Genomic DNA, 22,334 nt, shown 5'->3' on the forward strand with positions numbered 1-22,334 from the left:
TAGGTTGGTCTGATTCCAAAGCCCAGCACTTTGGGAGGCCGAGGCGGGCGAACATGAGGTCAGGAGTTCAAGACCAGTCTGGCCAATATGGTGAAACCCCGTCTCTAATACAATACACAGATAAGCTGCGTGTGGTAGCCGGCGGTGAGCATCCTGCCTCACCTCCTAGGAGTTCAACTTGTGCTGGGGAGGCGTGGAGTGAGCACGGTTTCCTGGTGGACTTTCTTGTTCTTCCTTAGACCTTCACTCTCCTTGCCTTTTGGGAGAGCAGAAAGCCAAGCAGGCCCGCTGCTGATAAGAAAGCTCCGCTCTGTGACCACAAACTCTAGTTTTTGGCCCAGTCAAAAAACCAGAAGGGAAAGTGAACTGCTATTCCTTTTTTTTTTGTGTGAGATGGAGTCTCTCTCTGTGAACAAGTGGCATGATCTGTGTTCACTGCAACCTCCAACTCCCAAGTTCAAGCGATTCTCATGCATCAGCCTCCTGAGTAGCTGGGATGACAGCTGCACGCCACCATGAACGGCTAATTTTGGTATTTTTAGTAGAGATGGGGTTTTGAAATGTGGACCAGGCTTGTTTTGAACTCCTGATCCCAACACTTAGGGAGGCCGATGCAGGTGGATCAGGAGGTCAGCAGATCGAGATCATCTTAGCTAACATGGTGAAAGCCCGTCCTACTAAAAATACAAAAAAATTAGCTGGGCGTGGTGGCGGGCGCCTGTAGTCCCAGCTACTTGAGAAGCTGAGGCAGGAGAATGGTGAGAACCCAGGAGGAGGAGCTTGTAATGAGCGAGATTGCGACACTGTACTCCAGCCTGGGTGACAGAGGGAAACTCCATCTCAAAAAAAAAAAAAAAAAAAAAAAAAAGAGAGAGACTTGTGTTCAAGTGTTTTTTTTTTTTTTTTTTTCTTGAGACAGAGTCTTGCTCTGTCACGAAGGCTGGAGCGTAGTGGTGCGATCTTGGCTCACTGCAACCTGTGCCTCCTGGGTTCAAGCGATTCTTCTGCCTCAGCCTCCCGAGTAATCAGGACTACAGGCACCGGCCACCATGCCCAGCTTATCTGTGTATTTTATTAGAGACGGGGTTACACCATATTGGCTAGGCTGGTCTTGAACTCCTGATCTCGTGTTCGTCGGCCTCGGCCTCCAAAAGTGCTGGGATTACAGGCGTGAGCCACCGTGCCCGACCGAGTTAGAGTCTTTGATCCATCAATTTTGACTGTGGTGGTCTGGACAAGCCACTTGTCTTCTGGGCCTTAGTTTCCTAGATACCCATCTAGACCTGGATTGCAGGATAGTTGCATGGGTAATAAAACGGGTGGGAAAGAATTCTGTAATCTCCCTAGGATCGTGCAAAGGTGAGGAAGATTGGGTGGGGGTGGGGGGCAGAATCCCGTGGGACTGGATGTCAGAAGACGTGGGTTTAAGTCCCATCTCCATCCCGTACTCCCTTTGACAGTATGGACTCATTTATGGTCTGCATCAGTCACTACAGCAAGCAACTATTTCTTAAGTCCCATATTTTATCTTAAAGGTTCATGTGAATTTGGCATTCTGTTCTATATCTTTGTTGGATTTAATATAAAAATAAAGTGTGTCCTGTATGAGAACACTGAACAAACACTTGCTGTGAATTTGCTGTGTGACCTTGGGTCAGTCCCACGGGCTTTCTGGCCTGGGGTGCCTAGCTACAAACAGGAAGAGGAACAAGTCGTGCAACCTCTCTGATTGGACCTGCCTTAGGTCATATGCCCATCCCTGAGCCAATCGCTGTGGTGGAGAAGGGGATGCAATGTGTTGATTGGCCAGGCCTGGAGGACGGCCTCTGGCAGTGGTCCTGGGCCATGAGGTTCCACCCAGAACCTCTGGATCTGGTGGGGCAGCGTCTGCACTGAAATCCAGGCTTCTGTGCTGCGAGTGGAGGAAAGAGAGGCAGAGCAGGCAGAGTGCAGGAAGCCGCTACAGCCCACTTCCCTCCCTGGAGCTTAGTGCTCCATTTATATGTTGTTTGACCATAATGTCATGTGTCAGGTTGTAAAGTGGGCTGGGTCCTTGAGGTCTCAGTAGGGCAGGGAGACGCAGATGCAAAATTCTTTTTTTTTTTTTTTTTTGAGACAGGGTCTCACTGTCGCCCAGGCTAGAGTGCGATGACGTGATCTTGGCTCACTGCAATCTCTACCTCCTGGGCTCAAGTGATCCTCCCACCTTAGCCTCCTGAGTAGCTGGGACAACAGGTGCGTACCACCTCGCCCATTTACTTTTTGTATTTTTAGTAGAGACAGGGTTATGCCATGTTACTCAGGCTGGTCTTGAATTCCTGAACTGGAGCAATCTGCCTGCCTTGGCCTCCCAAAGTGCTAAGTGAAGGGATTACAGGGTTGTGCCACTGTACCCAGTCTACTCATGGTTTTTAGGGCCCTGGATATTAGGATGGATTGCTAATAAATCTCTCATCAAGATGTGGTTTGCATAAATGTCACTTTATTATAATATTAATTTCCTTCTGTGACCTTTCCAAGTCTGAAACCGTCCCGGGGACTTCTTTTGGTTAGTTATTTGCAATCACCTGCAGGACACACAAGAAAATCGTCAGGTTCACCTAACCGCAGAGCTGTGCACGGCAGTTTCCTGTCTCTGTCCTCCTGGGCTAAGCTCCTCATGTGAGTCACTGGCAGCCCACACTGCAGTAGCTCCTGACTGAGGAGTTCTGATGACATTTTGAAAACAAAGATGCAATCACAGCTTTTCATTGACCTGTTAGGGTCTTCCTGTAAAGGGGGTCTTACCAGGAGTCCTGTGTGGGCTTCAGGGTAGGAGGCCTTTGAACCCCTAAAACTTGTATTCCAAATGTGTGGATGGCATATTTTTAGATTTCATTTGTTTCTCAAATCAAAACTGCTGTTTGCAAGGCAGTTATGCAATGTGGTTGGTGCTATAACTGTTTCCAGAGGCTGTTGATCAGTGTCTGTTAAACTTTTTTTTGTTGTTGTTGTTGAGACAGTCTCACTGTGTTGCCGAGGCTGGAGTGCAGTGGGGCGATCTGCGCTCACTGCAACCTCCGCCACAAAGGTTCAAGTGATTCTCATACGTCAGCCTCCCGGGTAGCTGAGATGTTAGTCATGCACCACCATGCCTGGCTAATTTTTTGCATTTTTAGTAGAGGTGAGGTTTCACCATGTTGGCCAGGCTGGTCTCGAACTGCTGACCTCAAGTGATCTACCCGCCTCAGCTTCCCAAAGTGCTTGGATGACAGGTGTGAACCACCGTACCCGGCCTGTTAAACATTTTGATATGCCAACTTCATGATCCAGTGCTGCAAACAGCAGGAGATCCAGCTGCTACAGCACAAATACTCAGACCAGTGTGCAAGAATTATGTTCAAGGATGTTCACTGCATAATGTAGGAGTGAAAAATAGGAAACATGAGAGTTCATTCATTATACTCAAACTATGGAATACTATTTAGTTGCTCAAAAGAATGACATTTATGTACTGACATGTAAAATGTGATAAGTTGTTAAGTGAAAAATAGCTGCAGAACAGTATGAAGACTCAGATCCTAGTTTTTGCTTAGAAGACAGTGTCTGTCTATGTAAATATATAGCTATATATGCACATAAAGTTGAGACTACACACCAAGGTGTTAACAATGACAACTTGTCCAGGAGCAGTGGCTCATGCCTGTCATCCCAGCACTTTTGGAGGCCAAGGCGGGCTGATCACCTGAGGTCAGGAGTTTGAGACCAGCCTGGCCAACATGGTGAAACCCCATCTCTACTAAAAATACAAAAATTAGTTGGGCGTGGTGGTGTGTGCCTGTAGTCCCAGCAACTCAGGAGGCTGAGGCAGAAGAATCGCTTGAACCCGAGAGGCAGAGGTTGCAGTGAGCCGAGATCAAGTCACTGCACTTCAGCCTGGTGACAGAGTGAGACTAGTCTCAAAAAACAAAACCAAAAACAACGATTACCTCTGGAGAGTGGAACTGGAGATGTAAAAGGAGGGGGGACTTCTACTTTTCTACTTGATACTCTCTTATATTCTCTTAATATTTTTACAAAGAGGATGTATTACCTTCTGGTAAAAGAATAAAAGCTAAGGATTGCTGAAGTTTCACGTGTGACTGTCATTCAATGGACATTTGTTGAAAGGATGAATGCCCCGGGCCACTTGTCTCCTCTGCTTCTCTGCTCTTTTGCTTGTACTTCCTGACCTTGGCTTGTCACCTGTCTGGTTTTATCCAGGCAGCTGCTCTCAGGCACCCCCAGGGCTCTAGTGGTTCGTGACTCCAGGCTGCACACAGTGTGTCCCTGGGTTGGGGCCACTGCAAGTTTCACAAGCTCCTCCGCCGCTGCCAGGGGCAGCCCCCACCCAAGGACAGCTGGTTGCTTGACTCTCCTCCTTCTGAAACGCGTTACTGGGCATCTGTGCCTGCCCCGACTGTTCTCCCATGAACACAGGGACTCTGCCCAGTTGCCTCGCAAGACGTGCTGCCCAGTGGATCCCTGCTGCCATCTGGCCATGCTTTGGGATCTGGCTTGCTCTGTTGTGCCTGTGTCTGTGGCTGGGAACAGCTGATGCTGGGACAAAAAAATTGGGGCAACTGCCCCTGCCCCTGCTTCAGGTTCCCAAGGTGCTGCCAGGACCAGCTGCACAGTGACTCCCACAGCAGCTGGGGCTGGAAAAGGGTCTTAGGATTTGGCTGGGAAAGGCCCCTAAGCAGCCTTTCGTCCAGTCAGTCTCAGTCCAGGCTCCTCTGACGTGTGGGTGGCGCCTCCAAAGGTGGACTCAGATGGGTTTTTCCCAATTTATATATGAAAAAGCACCAATTAATGATTAATGGCTACTGTCTTTTTGATTTTCCATTTTTCTCCAAGAAATGTTTTTGGAATCTCTGCCTGTGACCACTTGTTGGCAAAAAGATGCCAGCAGACAGACAAATGAACAAGGAGCTGGCAAGAATCAGTGGGAGCACTTGGAAGCAGCCACCGGCTTATTTTGACAGTTTAGTTTCCTCCTGTGACCACGTGCTCATGGCTGCAGCTTCATATTTGGTTTTATAAGTGTCAGTTTAATGAACACTTCTCTGCAAATTAAAGTTAGTGAAGTCAGATGCCAGCTTTCCCCTTCTTTGGGGGCTCTGCCACAAATACCGTAACTCCCATTTGCTCTTGCGCTTAAATTGTGGAGGAGTCCAGTTCAAGTCCCATTTTACAGAAGAGCAAACCGAGGTGGTCCTTCGTCGGCACAGAGTGTCCGACTCTTCCCTCCCAGCATTCAGTAACAGGCATGGTGGCTCCTCTGCCCTCTCCTGGGCACCTATTTCTTTTTTTTGTGGTTTTTCTTTTTTTTTTTTGAGATGGAGTCTCCCTCCGTTGCCCAGGCTGGAATGTAGTGGCGTGAACTTGGGATACTGCAACCTCCACCTCCCAGGTTCAAGTGATTCCCCTGCCTCAGCCTCCTGAGTAGCTGGGATTACAAGCACATATCACCACACCCAGCTTAATTTTGAATTTTTAGTAGAGACGGGCATTCCCCGTGTTGGCCAGGCTGGTCTCAAACTCCTGACCTCTGGTGATCCACCCATCTGGGCCTCCCAAAATGCTGGGATTACAGGCGTGAGCCACCAGCCACCCTTTTCTTGTGACGGGGTTTCCTTTTCTGGCTGCTTTCACCTACTGCTGTGTGTCTCCATGGCTGCTCCTTAATATTGATGCCAGTTATTATTATCATTATTTTTGGAGACAGGGTCTTGCTATGTTGCCCAGGCTTAAGTGCATTGGTGTGACCTTGGCTCAAAATAGCGTTGGCCTCCCAAGCCCAAATGACCCTTCCACCCAAGCCTCCCAAGTAGCTGAGACTACAGGCACGCACCACTATGCCTGAGTCATTAAAAAAATTTTTTTTTTAAAGAGAGAGTCTTGCTATGTTTTCCAGGCTGGTCTTGAACTCCTCGGCTCATGCAATCCTCCCTCCTTGGCCTCCCAAAGTGCTGCGATTACAGGCATGAGCCATGGCACCTGGCATGTTATTTTTAATACATAATGTTAATGCTTATTGTTATAAACAAATGTGTGTTCATTGTTAAAAACAAATTGAGTTATTGTGGAAGCTGAAAGGAGACAGCTCTGAGTTTACATTGATAAGACAGGGGGATCATCTCGGTTTTATTTGCCTGGGATGGTCCCAGAGTAAAACAGGAAGTCCTGCATCCTGGAAAACCTCTCAGTCCTGCACAAACCGGGATGGCTGGTCACCCTACAGAATAGCTGGAAGACCCCTGAGGGGACTAATTTCCAATAATTAATGCTATGGGGATCTCAGAGTATCAGGTTTTGGGCTTTGCAGATAAATATACCCGTTTACAGCACTGGATGGTGGAGTCTGGGCCACACACAGATACACAAAAATTAAATCACCATTTCTATAGAACTCACTCTTTTGTTTTTTTTTACTTGGAGTTTCACTCTTCTTGTCCAGGTTGGAGTGCAATGGTGCAATCTCAGCTCACTGCAACCTCCATCTCCCAGGTTCAAGGGAGTCTCCTGCCTCAGCCTCCTGAGTAGGTAGGTTTACAGGAGTGCGCTACCACGCCTGGCTAATTTTTTTGTATTTATTTTAGTAGAGATGGGGTTTTGCCATGTTGGTAAGGCTGGTCTTGAACTTCTGACCTCGTGATCTGCGTGCCTCGGCCTCCCAAAATGCTGGGATTACAGGCATGAGCCATCGCGTCTGGTGGAACTCACTCTTAATATGCCTGATGAGTGTCCAACCTCTTTGGACAAGGCCACCCTCTATGTTCCTTTTCACTCAGCTTTACCCACACAGAAATTTTGGGGACCTATGGGGGGCCCAGCGGTTGCCAAGGTCTGCAGCCTCCTCCAAGTGGTCCCATCTAGCTCTCAAGAGGAAGGAGGGGGCTCTCAGTCACCAGGTGGGCACGGCACTCCCGAGGCCAGGTGGGCAGGTAAGTGCCCTGGGGCTTTGGGCTGGTCCGGTTCTTACCAAATTGATCCAGTCGATGTATTTGGAGACCCGTGTGAAGACGGAGGGCTTGTGGTAGTAGTTGCAGCCGAAGCTAGACCCAAAGCTGACGATGCCATGCACCTCCCACCGGCCGTCAACTGCCTGACAGTTCAGCGGCCCGCCGGAGTCTCCCTGAGGAAGGCCAGAGTTATAGAAGGGTAAAGGGTGAGGAAGGGGCTGCCCATTGGAACCATTGTTCTCAATGCATTTCTATTGTTCTGCTGTCGGTCACTGTCCTCTGAAGCCGGCCCTTGTGGTCATAGCCCAAGATGGTACCATAATTCCAACAAAAGCCAACACTTATTCTTCCTGTGTGGCCAGAGCTGAGCTAAGCATGTTCTATACCTTATCTCATTAATCCCCACAAAATCCTACGAGGTAAATATTCAGTCTCCCCAGGCCACTGGAGAGGAGAAACTGGAGTGTTGAGAGGTTGAGACTGGCCCAAGGTTACACAGACAGTTTGTAAAGGAACTGAGGCCACATCCCAGAGTTCAGGCTCTTCCCCACTGGCTCTGTCTTCCCGCAGGTGGGGTGGTCTGTGTGGGCAGAGTGTGTAGGGCACAGTGTGATCTGAAGGGCTTGTGGATCTCCTTCCTATTCCATCCCCATTTCACTGCTAAGTCCAACACAGAGCAATTCCTGGTGGTTAAGACACTGTCTCTGGGAAGGCTTCCGTGGCAGCTACCTGGAGGGGACACGCTGGGATGTTGATGAGAGTAATTCAACAGAAAACCCAGACGTCATCCTAGAAAGGCCCTAAGCCAGGGAATACTTTCCTTTGGTTCCCTTTCAGCATAGAGGAAAGGATACGGAATGACAATCATGAGAGACCTTGATGAGACCCAGGGAAGGACTTCCCAGCAGTGAGAGGGGTGGACACGACAAGGAGAATCTCAAAACAAGAAGAAACAAGAACCAAGATCAAGTTTTTGTTTCTTTTTTTCACTCTGTCACCCAGACTGGATTGCAGTGGTGTGACGTCAGTTCACTGCAACCTCTGCCTCATGGGTTCAAGTGATTCTCCTGCCTCAGCCTCCTGAGTAGCTGTGACTACAGGTGCCTGCCAGCACGCCGGGCTAATTTTTGTATTTTTAGTAGAGACAAGGTTTTACCATGTTGGCCAGGCTAGTCTCGAACTGCTGACCTCAAGTGTTCTGGCCGCCTGGGCCTCCCAAAGTGATAGGGTATAGGCAAGAGCCACAGTGCCTGGCCAAAGATTGGGTTCTGATATATCTGGAACATATTTCTAGAGAGTACTTCTGCCAGGAGGAGGGAGGATGTACCTATGGAGGGGTGGACCTCTATAGCCTTATCCCCAGCCACATTTTGTCACTGAGCGGGGCCCCTGATTTTGGTACTCACGTAGCAGCTGGAGGTCACGCCATCACCCCCAGCACAGATCATACAGGGTTTCACGATGCTGCCCCACCAGTCAGGGCTGGAGCAGGTAGCATAGTCCACAACCAGCAACCGACCCTGCTGCAGGACACGAGCAGCAGGCCCGTTGGCTGAATGAGATCAGAAAGAAAGTATTAGGGATTCAAGGACTCCTGAGAAAAAGGAAGTGGTTGACCCTTACTGGGTTTCCCCTGTTACTGTCTTCCGTCCATTGCAATATGCGAACAGTTATGTTTGTCTACACTGTGTCCTCATGGTTGATTGGTTCAACCGTGAACACCTGACTCAAGCTAAGCCAATGAGCTCCCTCCCCTGGGATCCTGCGATGGGGTCTAAGAGATTCCTGTTTCAGAGGACGTAAATCTGGGAAGCTTTTGGCAATGACTGACGTTTTGTTTCATGTGGAGAATGAAGTAGACTCACAAAGAAAAGAAATTCCAAGGGAGGATTTCCTGAGTTTCTTACAGGCTTCCAGTCCCTGATTCTAGCCTGCTCCTGATGCCTGGCTATATCTCGGCCCTTAGATTGAAACTTTTAAATACTTATAACAATCTCTTTTTATGGTGAGCTAACTCTATGGCTTTCTTCACTTATCTGAAATAGGAAAGTGAGCCTCCTGGCAGTTAGAGCCCCCTCCTTGGGAAAAATATGCTGGTGTGGTGAAGAGAGGGCTGTCATAATGGCCCCCAATGACACAGCCACCATCCCCTCCATTACTGTTACCACAGCTATGAGTGGCAAGGATGAGCTTCACATAATTCTTCACTATTGATTGAAGCCTAGGGAAGTTATGTGTCGGCCAGGCGCAGTGGCTCACCCTCTAATCCCAGCACTTAGGGAGGCCAAGGTGGGTGGATCCCTTGAGGTCTTGAGTTTGAGACCAGCCTGATCAACATGGTGAAATCCTGTATCTACTAAAATATAAAAATTAGCCGGGCGTGGTGGCCTCTGGCTATAATTCCAGCTACTTGTGAGGCTGAGGCGGGAGAATCGTTTGAGCTTGGGAGGCAGATGTTGCAGTGAGCCGAGATTGCACCACTGCACTCCAGCCAGGTCAACAGAGGAAGACGCTGTCTCAGAAAAAAAATAAATAAATAAATAAAAAAGGAAGCTAAGGGTCTGGCTTAAGACAACTAATAAGTAATTAACACTTGTATAACATTTTGCAATGTAGGATGCATTTTCACCTTTCCCCTCTTTTGGTCTTCACCAACAGTGTTTCCATTTTACAGATGAGGGAACTGAGGTTCGGAAGTGACTTGCCCAAGGTTTCACCGTGACCGGCAGAGCTGGGCCTAAAAGCCAAGCATTTGGATGCCTCCCTGTTCTCACTGTCTCAGAGGAACTTCATCTGCCCCAGGGTTGTCTGGGGAAACAAACAGGCGGTTGTGCTTCTATCTTAATAAGCATGAAATGCCTCTTCCACCACCGCTCACCGCAGGATTTCATGTGTACTTGTATTTACAGATAAGCCAGTCAAGAGGGCAATGGGGATTTATTCCAGAGTACATATGTGAATGTACCCCTGGAAAAACATGTCATTATACTTATGTGTTTATGTCATTAGGGAGAAATGTCATAATGTCATTATCACTCATAATGTCATTATGGTCATAAGGTCATTATCACTCATCCCTTCCTAGAATCTTCGAAACCTCTGGTGATTTCACAAGTGAAGGGTGGGAACTCTGTTCCTCTTGGTGGCTACAGTCATTGGATCTCTAACCCCTGGAGTCTATGTCAAAGGAGACCCGCCCTCAGCCAGGTTCTGAGCAGCAAGACCGAATGGCACAGGGGACAGCTTTTGCCATGGGGCACGGAGGGTCCGTTGAGGGCTCCAGGTGCCTCATGTCACAGAGGAAAATGCTGTTCTGAACTCTATGGGCCACACAGAAGATGGTCTCTGTAACTTTCTTTCCATCATAGGGACAGTGACAACAACTAACACACAGCACCTCCCACTTGCCAGGCTTCCTATAGATTATCTCCTTGAATCCTCTTGCCAACTCTGTGATGTAGCTGCTATTATTATGCCCCCACCCTTTTTTTTTTGAGACACAGTCTCGTTCTGTCCCCCAGGCTGGAGTGCAGTAGCGAAATCTTGGCTCACTGCAATCTCCACCACCCGGGTTCAAGCGATTCTCTTGCCTCAGCCTCCTGAGTACCTGGGACTACAGGCGCACACCACCACGCCCTGCTATTTTAAAAATATTTTTAGTACAGACCTGGTTTCTCCATGTCGGTCAGGCTGGTCTCCTGACCTCCAGTGATCCGCCCGCCAGGCCTCCCAAAATGCTGGGATTACAGGCGTGAGCCACGGCGCCCAGCCAATTATTTGCATTTTACATATGATAAAAGTGCTGCATGGAGAGACCTAGTAATATGCCCAAGGTGTGACAGTCATGAAGTGGGAGAGCTGACATTTGAACCCAGGCAGGCATCAGCCTATGCCATCCCGTCTCTCCCAGGCAGCCACACACCCTGGGATGACAGGTGAGAGGCTCTGGCCAGACAGGGGTGACATCACCTCCCTTCCCTCCCAGGCCTGGGGGCTCCTGGCTCCCACTTACTCTGCAGCCTTCCCCAGCCTGTGACGTAGCAGGGGTAGTTGTTGGGTAGAATGGCGCCGGCAGGAGGGAGGCAGGCCAGCTGGATCTTGTTGGTGAGGGAGACGGCGTTAGCCAGTTTGACCAGGGCAATGTCGTACCTGGGTCAGTGCAGAGGCAGAGCATGAGGACAGGGTTGACTTTTCCTGCCCTGTGGGGCTTTGGAGGGCTCTGAGACCTTGTCATCGTTCCCTGTTCGTTACCCCAGCTTGCTCTGAGTGGCAGGGTCCCAGGGCATGTTTGAAAATGCAGAGGGTCTTGTTGAAGGGAGCAAGGCAGGAGAGATTGTGTCCTACTCCAGGGACAGTCACAGGATCGACAGCACTGTCCCTGTGTCCCCAGGACTTGGCGTGAAGTAGATAAATGCTCAGCGGACAGGGACCCTGCAGGCTTGACTGGCAGCAAACTGAGGTCACTCTGGCAGTCTTTGCTTCTCCCTCCCGAGGTCACATCCCCACCCCAGGCATCTTTGGAGCTGGTTCCACATCGAAGAGGCTAGAGCTCCTTCTCCCTCCCTATAGAAGCAGAGGACATGTGGTGGGGTTGAGACCCTTGCCTCTGTGAGACCTCCATGTGTTCCCTGACAACCTCACCCCCAAGTGCACCCAGACAGTAACGAACCCATTGGAGACATCGCTGGAGTTCCATTTCGGATGCACCACAGTCTTAGAGACCCTGACGGCCAGGGCGCCAGACTCCGTAATGTAGAGGTTGTGCCGTCCCAGCCCCACGCGGTAGGTCCTGGAGTCGCTGGGAGAAAGGGGGTCCAGGGAGAGGGTCACCTCCAGAGGCCTGGCTTTGGATAATGTTGGGATAGACCCAAGTAACTGGCTGTTGCATGAGCCACTAGTTGGGGCTTGGGCTTGGGGATCTTTCCTCCCCTGGGACAATCAGTTAGTTATAATAGAGCCTAAAGTATATAACATAAGAACTACGATCGTATAATAATTGTTACTATACTGACTTTACACTATAATATAAAATAAATGTTGTAATAACACAGACTCTGTAGGATTATGGAAGGAATGAGATGAACACAGAGAAAACAGCAGTAATTTGCTCTCAAAGACATTTTTCCCACCTTTCATTTTCAGATAGGGAAACTGAGGCCCAGAGAGGTGTAACCTGGCCCAGAGTCCCAACCGTTAGTGAGAAGCCAGAACTCCTGACTGTAAGCCTCTATTAGTTTCCCCATCACCTCATAGAGCTTATTATAAATTAGATGGGAGAAGGGATCACTCCTGGAAGGAGTCACAACGACCCAGCAAAAGCTCCGGTGAGTTCCAGCTGTGATGAGCAGAGGTCACAGACAACGAAGAGGAAAAGTGAACAACGCTGCAGAACCTCGTGGGCCTTTATAATTAGTCTATAGTTCAGAATTAGCTTTCACTGGGCACTGACTAAGTGCCAGGCCCTTTAGTAAATCAACTCATTGAATTCACACTAAATTCTGTTACTCCATTGTTTTCTGCAGGTGATGGTATTGAAGCTTTGAGAAGTCAAGTTGTTCAAGGGAACACAATTCCAGATCCAGAGGCCACATGTAGGTACCCCAAGAGGGCAGAGATTAGGCCTTCCCTTCTCCTCATCCTCCCTCAGTACCTGGCACAGGACATCCCATCTATGCCATGTGCTGACATTGATGGGCCAACACACTGAACCATTGATTGACTACAGCTTGTGTCTCAGCCCGGCTAGTAGTTATTTGCAAGATTCCTTTATGTAGCGTGGTTCAGGCCGTTTGAGCCCCCAGCTCAGAAATGAGCATCAGCTGGTGAGCAGGCCAAGTGCCCAGGGAATGGCAGTTACCTGATGCAGTGGGCAGCCGTCAGGACCCAGTTGTTGGCTATCAGGGACCCTCCGCAGGTGTGGTACCAGTTGCCATTGGAGGTGTATTGCAGGGAGGCCTGGGGAGAAACACAGGAGCTCTGTGGCTGTGGCTGAAAAAGCAGGGCCTCCCTGCACTCCAGTTTCCCAAGAACAGGGCTGAGACTAGGGTAAGGGGGAGTGAGGCACTCACCTCAGGTGCTCAACTTAAGGAGGCACCCAAAACCTCAGACGTCACGATAAAAAACATGTTAATGCAATCTATATTAAAACCAATCAGGCCAGGCATGGTGGCTCATGCCTGTAATCCCAACACTTTGGGAGGCCATGGAAGGAGGATCACTTGAGCCCAGGAGTTTGAGACCAGACTGGGCAACATGGTGAAACCCCATCTGATAAGGTTTCACTGTGTCCCTACCCAAATCTCATCTTGAATTGTAGCATAATCCCCACATGTCGTGGGAGGGACCTGGTGGGAGGTAATTGAATCGTGAGTGTGGTTACCCCCATGCTGTTTTCATGATAGTGAGTTCTCACACGATCTGATGGTTTTATACGGGGCTTTCCCCCACTTTTGCTCGGCATTTCTCCCTGCTGCCGCTGTGTGAACAAGGATGTGTTTCCTTCCCCTTCTGCCGTGATTGTAAGTTTCCTGAGGCCTCCCTAGCCATGCTAAGCTGTGAGTCAATTAAACCTCTTTCCTTTATAAATTACCCAGTCTCAGGTATGTCTTTCTTAGCAGTGTGAGGAAGGACTAATACATTGTATCTACAAAAAAGCCCAAAATTAGCCACTGGGTGCGGTGGTGCATGCCTATAGTCCCAGCTACTCAGAAGGCTGAGGTGGGAGTATTGCTTGAGCCCAGGAGTTTGTGAAGCAGCCCGGGCACCATAGTGAGAACTTGACTCTACCCAAAAATTTTTAAAATAAAATAAAAATTAACTGGGAGTGGTGGTGCACACCTTAGTCTCAGTTACTCAGGAGGCTGAGGTGAGAGGATTGTTTGATCTCAGGAAGTCTAGGTTGCAGTGAGCTGTGATTGCTCTGTGCTCAGCCTGGGTGACACAGCAAGGGCCTGTATCTGCTCTGCGCCCCCAACAAAAAGCAACAACAAAATTAATGCAAGAAATCTGGGATAGAAAAACAAAAAACATATAGACTATTAAAAAATAACTATTCTGCCTGGAGTGCTGCCTTATGCCTGTGATTGTAACACTTTGGGAGGTAGAGGTTGGTGAATTGACCTGAGGTCAGGAGTTTGAGACCAGCCTGGCCAACATGGTGAAATTCCGTCTTTACTAAAAATACATATATTATCCAGGTGTGATGGCGTGTGTCTGTAATCCCAGCTACTCAAGAGACTGAGGCAGGAGAATCACTTCAACCCAGGAGGCAGATGTTGCAGTGAGCTGAGATCGTGCTATTGCACTCCAGCCTGGGTGACAAGAGTGAGACTTCATGTCAAAACAAAAACAAAAAACCCGCAAAAAACCCTGTTCTGAACATCTTTCTGCAACTGGATTGGTTGGGATCTTCCCCTCCTTGGTAGCTCTTTCCTTAGCTCCCTCCGGTTTAGTATGTCCAAAACAAAACTCCTGAATTATCCCAAACGTGGTCTTTCCCCAGGGTCCTCTGTCACAGTCAATGGCAACTGCACTGCTGCTCGGCCGGCAAACCTTGGTGTCATCCTTGGCTCCTGTCTTTCCTTGTTATCCCTCATTCCAGTCTAGTATCAAATCCCATCAGCTCTAGCTTGGGAATATGTGGAGTGGTTGCTACCCCTCGGTCACTACCTCAACTGCGTGTCCCAGTCCTCCTCTCTTCTCAATGATCACTGTAGTCTCCCATCTCTTCTCCCCGCTCCCGCCCACATTTTCTCAACACAGTAGCGTGAATGACCCTTTTTGAATGGAAGTCAGATGACTTCACTTCTTTGCTCAGGCCCTCCAGTGGCTCCCCCTTTACAGCTTATAAAACCTGAAACTGTCTGATCCTCTACTAGGCCCTCTGTGGCCTCTCTGACTCCATAGGCTCCCACTCTCCTCTCCTCCAGCCACCCTGACTTCCATGCAGTTCTGCAAATACACCAAACCCACTTCTGCCTCAGGGCCTTTGCACTGGCTCTTCTTCCTGCCTGGAATATTCTTGCAAATATCGATGTAACTCTTTCCTTCACTTCCTGTTGGTTTCTGCTCAAGGTAACCTTCTCCATGAGGTCTTCTATGACCATGCTGTCCCCAACAGTGTGCACACACACGTACATGCACGCTCATGTACATACACACACACAGACACACTCGCCTCCTTCCTCTTGCTCTGCGTTACTCTTCATCATAGCATCTTGCATTTTCTGGCATGTTATGAGTTTACTCATTCAGTTGTTTATTGTCTCACTCCTCTACTTTACTTTATTTTTATTTTTTTGAGATGGAGTCTTGCTTGGTTGCTCAGTTTGGAGTGCAGGAGCACCATCTCGGCTCATTGCAACCTCTGTCTCCTGGGTTCAAGTGATTCTCCTGTTTAAGCCACCAGAGTAGCTGTGATTACAGGTGCCTGCCACCACACCTGGCTACTTTACTTGTATTTTTAGTAGAAACGGGGTTTCGCCATGTTAACTAGGCTGATCTCGAACTACTGACCTCAAGTGATCCGTCCACCTCGGCCTCCAAAAGTACTGGGATTACAGGTGTTTGAGCCACTGTGCCTGGCCACGTCTCTACTTTAATAAAGGCTTCATGAATTTTTCCCCCCACTGCTATGTGCCAGGCACCTAGAGCAGTGCCTGGTACATACTAGGTCTTTAACAAATGCTTACTGATTGAACAAGTGAATAATTAAGCAAATGAATAGAAGGAAAGAGATCACCAGGGTTGGGTGATCTTGTCTCCTGCTTTTCTAGTTTCCCCCTGAAGACCAAATCCACTCATGGGAACATGAGACTGCATAAGTGGACCTTACTCCCCTGCCCCCCGGCTCCTCATGTTTTTTTAAATAAATTTTTTCAGGTTAGAAAATGGTTTCTAGGCAGGGCACAGTGTGTCATGCTTGTAATCCCAGCTACTCAGGGGGCTGAGGTAGGAGAATCACTTGAACCCGGGAGGTGGAGGTTGCAGTGAGCCAAGATGGCACCACCGTACTCCAGCCTGGGCGACAGAGTGAGGGTCTGTCTGAAAAAAAAAAAAAAGGTTTCTGTTTAGATTGACAGTTTAGCAGGTGTGGGGTACAACTTTTAAGTGGTGGAGGCTGGGCACCGTGACTCACGCCTGTAATCCCAGCATTTTGGGAGGCCGAGGCAGGTGGGTCACTTGAGGCCAGGCATTTGACACCAACCTGGCCAACATGATGAGACCCCATCTGTACTAAAAATACAAAAATTAGTCGAGTGTCGTGGTATGTGCCTGTAATCCCAGCTACTTGGGAGGCTGAGGTAGGAGAATTGCTTGAACTCAGGAGGTGGAGGTTGCAGTGAGCTGGGATGGCGCCACTGTACTCCAGCCTGGGTGACAGAGTGAGACCCTGTCTTTAAAAAAAAAAAAAGAAAAAAGAAAAAAAGAACTTTAATGTGGTGACACCTGACACTGTTTTAGTCTCTAATGAAGTGTTCCGTGCCCTTCCTGTTCCTTCATTCCTCCTCCCCTGTCTTTCAATTCCCTGCCAAGGCCAAGCAGAGGGGAGGGAGGTGACAGTAGGGCATGGACTGCACTGATCGGGCTTCCTATATCTGTGGGGAACGATGACCTGTTTGTTGGCAGATGTCAGATGCCTGCTTTTCTCTGAACGTTCTTGTTTTTAATTAGCCATTTGGCATTTCTCGTTTGTATGACATTAAGAGGTCTTAGATGAACTGGCTTTTAAAAAGACGTTTAAAATTAGAGAAAGTGAAAAAAGATACTAAAAAGGATGTACCCCCCCAATTTAAAAATGTGCTGAAGCCATCCGACAGATGTGAAATTTAGTCCATGTGGTGGGTATTGTTTGTGGCCAGCAAAGTATAGCTAAAAGAACAATCAGTGAACCAAATTTGAATCCTCATCCCCCCCAGGCTAACTCAGTGCCTTTGGGCAATTCTGTAACCTTTCCACGTCCCAGTTACCTTCTCTGGAAATGTGGAGCATACGCCACTGTGCAGGGCTCTCAGGGTGATTAATGCTGTAATGACAATAGATGGTGGGTGGGATGGCTCACACCTGTAATCCCAGCACTTTGGGAGGCTGAGGCAGGTGGGTCAGGAGTTTGAGACCAGCCGGGTCAGGAGTTTGAGACCAGCCTGTCCAACATGATGAAACCCTGTCTCTACTAAAAATACAAAAAATTAGCCGGGCGTGGTGGCATGCACCTGTAATCTTAGGTATTCGGGAGGCTGAGGCAGGAGAATTAGTTGAACCCAGGAAGTGGAGGTTGCAGTTAGCTGAGATTGTGCCACTGCATTCCAGCCTAGGTAACAGAATTAGACTCTGTCTCCAGCAGAAAAAACAAAGTTGCATTAAATTATGATTCATTTTGGTTAGTGAGGCTTTTTTTTTTCTTTTTTTTGGTGACGGCTAGCTGTGTTGCCCATACTGGTCTCAAACTCTTGGGCTCCAGCAATCCTCCTGCCTCAGCCTCTTGAATAGCTGGGATTAAAAGTGTGTGCCACTGCGCCCAGCTGGCTGTTAAGTTTTGTGCTACCCCCTTTCATTTTGCCCCGGAGTGAATGTCTTACTTGCCTCATCTGGGTCCCCACCCAGCTAGATCTGCCTATGATCTCAGTAAAACAATTTCCTCAGGGAAACAGAAGCACAAAGCACAAGGGACTCTTCACAGAGTAACATTCACTGGTTCTCAAGGCAGGAACACCTTTGTGCAAGAGGGTGAGGAAGTATTTTTGGAGGCAGCAATGATTACTTCTCAGCACACATGCGCCCGGTGCTGTGGGGTCTTGTAGCAGAGGGACTGTGGCCCTTCTTCCAAATTCTCAGGCAAAAAATACCGTGGGACTGTGAGAAAAGCAAAAGAACTGGCAAAAGTACACAAAGCCAGGTATAGAAATTGTGAGTCTGGGTTGAGTGGCTCATGCCTGTAATCCCAGCACTTTGGGAGGCTGAGGCAGGAGGATCACTTGATCCCAGGAGTTCAAGACCAGCCTGGGCAACATAGTGAGACCCCCATCTCTAAAAAAAAAATTAACTGGTTGTGGTGGCATGCATCTGTGGTCTCATCTGGTAGGGAGACTGAGGTGGGAGGCTAGGAGTTTGAGGCCGCAGTGAGCCATGTTTCGCCAGCCACTGTACTCCCATCAGGGTGACAGAATGTGACACTGTCTCAAAAAAACTTTACTATGGCTGAGCACAGTGGTGGGTTCCTGTAATCCCAGCACTGTGGGAGGCTGAGGCAGTGGATGGCTGGAGCCCAGGAGTTGGAGGCTGCAGTGAGCTATGATCGTGCCACTGCACTCCAGCCTGGGTGACAGAGCAAGAGTCTATCTGAGAAAAAGAAAAAAAAAAGTGAAATATCTGCCATCATTCTATCATTGACCGTTTTTTTTTGTTTGTTTGTTTTTGTTTTTCTTTTTTTTTTTTTTTGATGGAGTCTCACTCTATCACCCAGGCTGGAATGCAGAGGTGTGATCTTGGCTCACCACAACCTCCGCCTCCAGGGTTCAAGTGATTCTTGTGTTTCAGCCTCCCACATAGCTGGTACTACAGGTGCCCGCCACCATGCCTGGCTAATTTTCGTATTTTTGGTAGAGTCAGAGATTTAGCATGTTGGCCAGGCTGGTCTCAAACTCCTGACCTCAGGTGATCCACCTGCTTCGGCCTGCCAAAGTGCTGGGATTACAGGCATGAGCCAGGCCTATCATTGACAGTCTCTTAATCAAGGAGCAGATGAATGATGGTGGCCTCTGTAGACACAGTGACTGCTGCATGGGTCACTCTGAATGCTCAAGGCTAGTGGGCTGCTAATTGCTCCTCCTCCTTAAGTTAGAAACTCATCCTGATTCAGCTGGGTTTGCTCCTAAAGTAGTTTATATCAATTATGCTTGCAATAGTTTGATTAAACATGTAACGAATAAAATACGAGTTCAGGAAGAGAGTCATTATTTATATGGAAAGAAAGTTAAATGCTTGGAAGAGACTGAATCACCATGATTCTTAAAAAATTGCTCCTGAATTAGTGTCTGTGAGAAAATGGAAAGATTGGGGGGAAAAGTCGTAAAAGTCGGGATGGGCTCATAACTCAGATTGCTTTGTGAACGTCTCAAAGTTACTGCTCTGCTTTAAAGAAATGAACTTGTAGATGATATATTATGGGGCGTGGTTTATATGAAAAAGACAGTTAAGAACTTAAAAAATTGTTGACATAGTGTAAGATAAAATGTTTACAACATATATGTATGATTTAAAATAATTTCTTTATAACCAACTTTTCAATTACTCAGTCCCAGTTACATCAGATAAATGAAATTTTACTATATTTGTTTGTGTCAATGTAAACTTTACACAGTTCTGTTAAAATTCCCACCACTGGCCGGGCGCGGTGGCTCACGCCTGTAATCCCAGCACTTTGGGAGGCCGTGGCGGGCGGATCACAAGGTCAGGAGATCGAGACCACAGTGAAACCCCGTCTCTACTAAAAATATATAAAAAAAACAAGCCAGGCGTCGTGGCGGGCGTCTGTAGTCCCAGCTACTCGGGAGGCTGAGGCAGGAGAATGGCGTGAACCCAGGAGGCGGAGCTTGCAGTGAGCCAGGATGGCGCCACTGCACTGGAGCTTGGGCAACAGAGCGAGACTCCGTCTCAAAAAAAAAACAAATAAAAAAAAACCCAAAAAATTCCCACCATTAACACGTCTTAGTAATTTGTGCCTGTGCCCCACTTGGTTTCACCATGTTTCCCAGGCTGGTCTCAAACTCCTGACTGCAGGTGATCTGCCCACCACGGCCTCCCAGAGTGCTGGGATAACAGGCATAAGCCACTGCGCCCAGCCGGAAATGTATCTTATTGGTGAAGTTGCCTGTGCTGCTCTCTGAGTCCCATCAGTCCTCACTTTGCCAGCACAGTAGACCCCATGGTGGAAGGGCAAAGGGGGGATGAAAATGGAGTGCGGCAGGGACAGGGGGAAGTACAGTGTGGTCGACTCACCTGCCAGGGCCAGCTGTTGGGCGTCGCTTCTTCACCTCCAACCACCCTAGTCACAGAAGGCGGGTAAGTGGGGACCCCACAACTGAGGGCTATGAAAAGAGAAAGAGTCTTGAGTCCAGGAAGCAGCGACCCACACAATGTAAACTACACTTGCTGCATTCTGAACCCCCAAATAGAAAACTCCTGTTCTAGAAGGATCCCAAGAGGTCATAGAATCCTGCTCCTTGCTCCAGTTCTTTGAAACTCCATTCCAGTTTTCTTATGACTATAGGTCTGAATGCAGTAGGGATTGGGTGGGGGCGAGAGGGGAGGACAGGAAGATCCCATTCCCAGCCACACCAGGGGATGGGAAACCAGTGACTCTGGGTGACAGGGTTTACCTCCAGCCACCAAAGCGGACAAAAGCAGGCTCCTAATCATGGTGTGTCCGTGGGAGTTCTGTCAGCGTGGCCCTGGATAAGGTCCTGGTTTTATGAGGAACGTTATCAGTGAGAGATACACTGGGAGCACGCAAGATGGGGATTTTCTCAAAGCCCAGTGGAAAAAAGAGTTTGCGTCCAAATATTTTTTTTCCCATTTGCTCCCAACTGTCACCCTAGAAATACTTTGAAAAAGATGCCAAAGGTAGATATTGGAATATGGGTTCCATCTGTTTTGAAGAGATTATGTTGTGTGTTAGGGAAAGAAGAAAAATACTAATTGTTGGTCCTTGGAGTTGTGTTTTCTATTTTTTTTTTTCTTCCCTAAGTAACACTCATGAGAGGAGTTGTGTGTTCTTTCTTTCTTTTTTTTTCTTTCTTTCGGAGATAGAGTCATGCTCTGTCACCCAGGCTGGAGTGCAGTGGCGTGATCTCAGCTCACTGCAACCTCTGCCTCCTGGGTTCAAGCAATTCCCCTGCCTCAGTCTCCCTAGCAGCTGGGATTGCAGGTGTGTGCCACCATTCCTGGCTAATTTTTGTATTTTTGGTAGAGACAGGGGTCTCATCATGTTGGCCAGGCTGGTCTCCCACTCCTGGCCTCAAGTGATCTGCTCGCCTCAGCCTCCCAAAGTGCTGGGATTCCAGGCTGAGCCACCGCACCAGGAGTTGTGTTTTCAATGAAAAGATGAAGGTGGCATGCTGAACCCACAGCATTCTAAGGCAGTATTTCTCAGTGGGGCTGGTTCAGCCACCAGGAGACATTTGACAACATCTGGGGACATTGTTGGGTGTCATGGCTGGGGTTGATGTTATTGGCATCCAGCGGTCAGACAGCAGAGATCCTGCTAAACATCCGACACTGTCCTGGGCAACAGGATGTGCCTTGCCCCGTATGTCAATGGTGCTGAGGCTGAGAAAACCTGTTCTAGGCCTTGTCAGGGCTTGCAGTGTGACCTTGGCTGGGTCATGTAAGTCTCTAGACCCATCTGTGAAACAGGGAGAGAAACCTGTGCCCAGCGTGTTTCAGAACATTACGGTAAGGATTTGTGTAATGTGGGAAGGTGCACACGTAGCTGAAGGCAAGGCCGACATGCACAATTAGGATCTGGCTGCTCTAATGATGGGCGAAGCAGAATGCTGGCAGAGGAGGGCTTCATCAGGTGGATCAAAATGCACTTTATGGCCAGGCACAGTGGTTCACTCCTGTAATCCCAGAACTTTAGGAGGCTGATGCGGGCAGACCACCTGAAGCCAGGAGTTCAAGACCAGCCTGGCCAACATGGTGAAACCCCGTCTCTACTAAAAATACAAATATTAGTCCGGTGTGGTCCTGTATGCCTGTATTCCCAGCTATTCAGGAGGCTGAGGCAGGAGAATCTCTTGAACCTTGGAGGTGGAAGTTGCAGTGAGCTGAGATCACACCACTGCACTGTAGTCTAGGCAACAGAGTAAAACTCTATCTCGAGAAAAAAACAAAACAAAACAAAACAAAACAAAACAAAACAGACCATCCTGGACAACAAAGTGAGACCACCTGTTCCTACAAAAATTTTTTTTAGAAAGTTAGCCAGGCGCGGTGGCACACATATGTGGCTCCAGCTACTCTGGAGGCTAGGCTGAGGCACAGGGTCACTTGAGCCTGGGTGGCAATGGCTGCAGTAAGCTGCAATGGATCCACCACAGCCTGGGTGGCAGATGCATTTTAATGTCCTCTTCCAAGAGAACAGCAGTGTGCACTTCTCCAATAACGTCATCTTCCAAATGGGGTCAAGTCAGAAGCTTCTTCAAAAGGGAACAAAGAAAGGCATGTAGACACCCAGCACCACATAGATGGTAGTTGCACTCACATTCCTTAATGAATCTAAGCCTCAAAAAACCCTGCAAGAGGCTCTGTTATTTCACAGGAGGAAGCTGAGCTTCAGAGAGGTAAAGTGAG

The 22,334-nt window shown here is 48.5% G+C and overlaps 1 protein-coding gene across 1 annotated transcript; it reads right to left on the reverse strand.

The window, feature by feature from the left end:
* Positions 1–6,925: 6,925 nt before the first annotated feature.
* LOC103247269 (chymotrypsin-like elastase family member 2A) lies at positions 6,926–20,399 on the reverse strand. The gene is made up of 7 exons (XM_073008025.1): positions 20,360–20,399; positions 19,980–20,068; positions 12,841–12,938; positions 11,653–11,781; positions 10,996–11,132; positions 8,390–8,535; positions 6,926–7,156 (listed from the first exon to the last, which is right to left on the reverse strand). The coding sequence occupies exons 1-7, from the start codon at positions 20,397–20,399 to the stop codon at positions 6,926–6,928; spliced, it is 870 nt and encodes a 289-aa protein (XP_072864126.1).
* Positions 20,400–22,334: the final 1,935 nt, after the last annotated feature.

This window comes from Chlorocebus sabaeus, chromosome 20 (genome assembly GCF_047675955.1).
Source record: "Chlorocebus sabaeus isolate Y175 chromosome 20, mChlSab1.0.hap1, whole genome shotgun sequence".
NCBI lineage: Eukaryota > Metazoa > Chordata > Mammalia > Primates > Cercopithecidae > Chlorocebus > Chlorocebus sabaeus.

Coding starts and splice junctions, on each gene's coding strand:
- LOC103247269 (XM_073008025.1), bottom strand. CDS start 20,399: ATGATTAGGAGCCTGCTTTTGTCCGCTTTGGTGGCTGGAG. Junction 20,069..20,359: donor GTCCGCTTTGGTGGCTGGAG/GTAAACCCTGTC, acceptor CTCTTTTCATAG/CCCTCAGTTGTGGGGTCCCC. Junction 8,536..10,995: donor AGGCTGGGGAAGGCTGCAGA/GTAAGTGGGAGC, acceptor GATCTCATTCAG/CCAACGGGCCTGCTGCTCGT.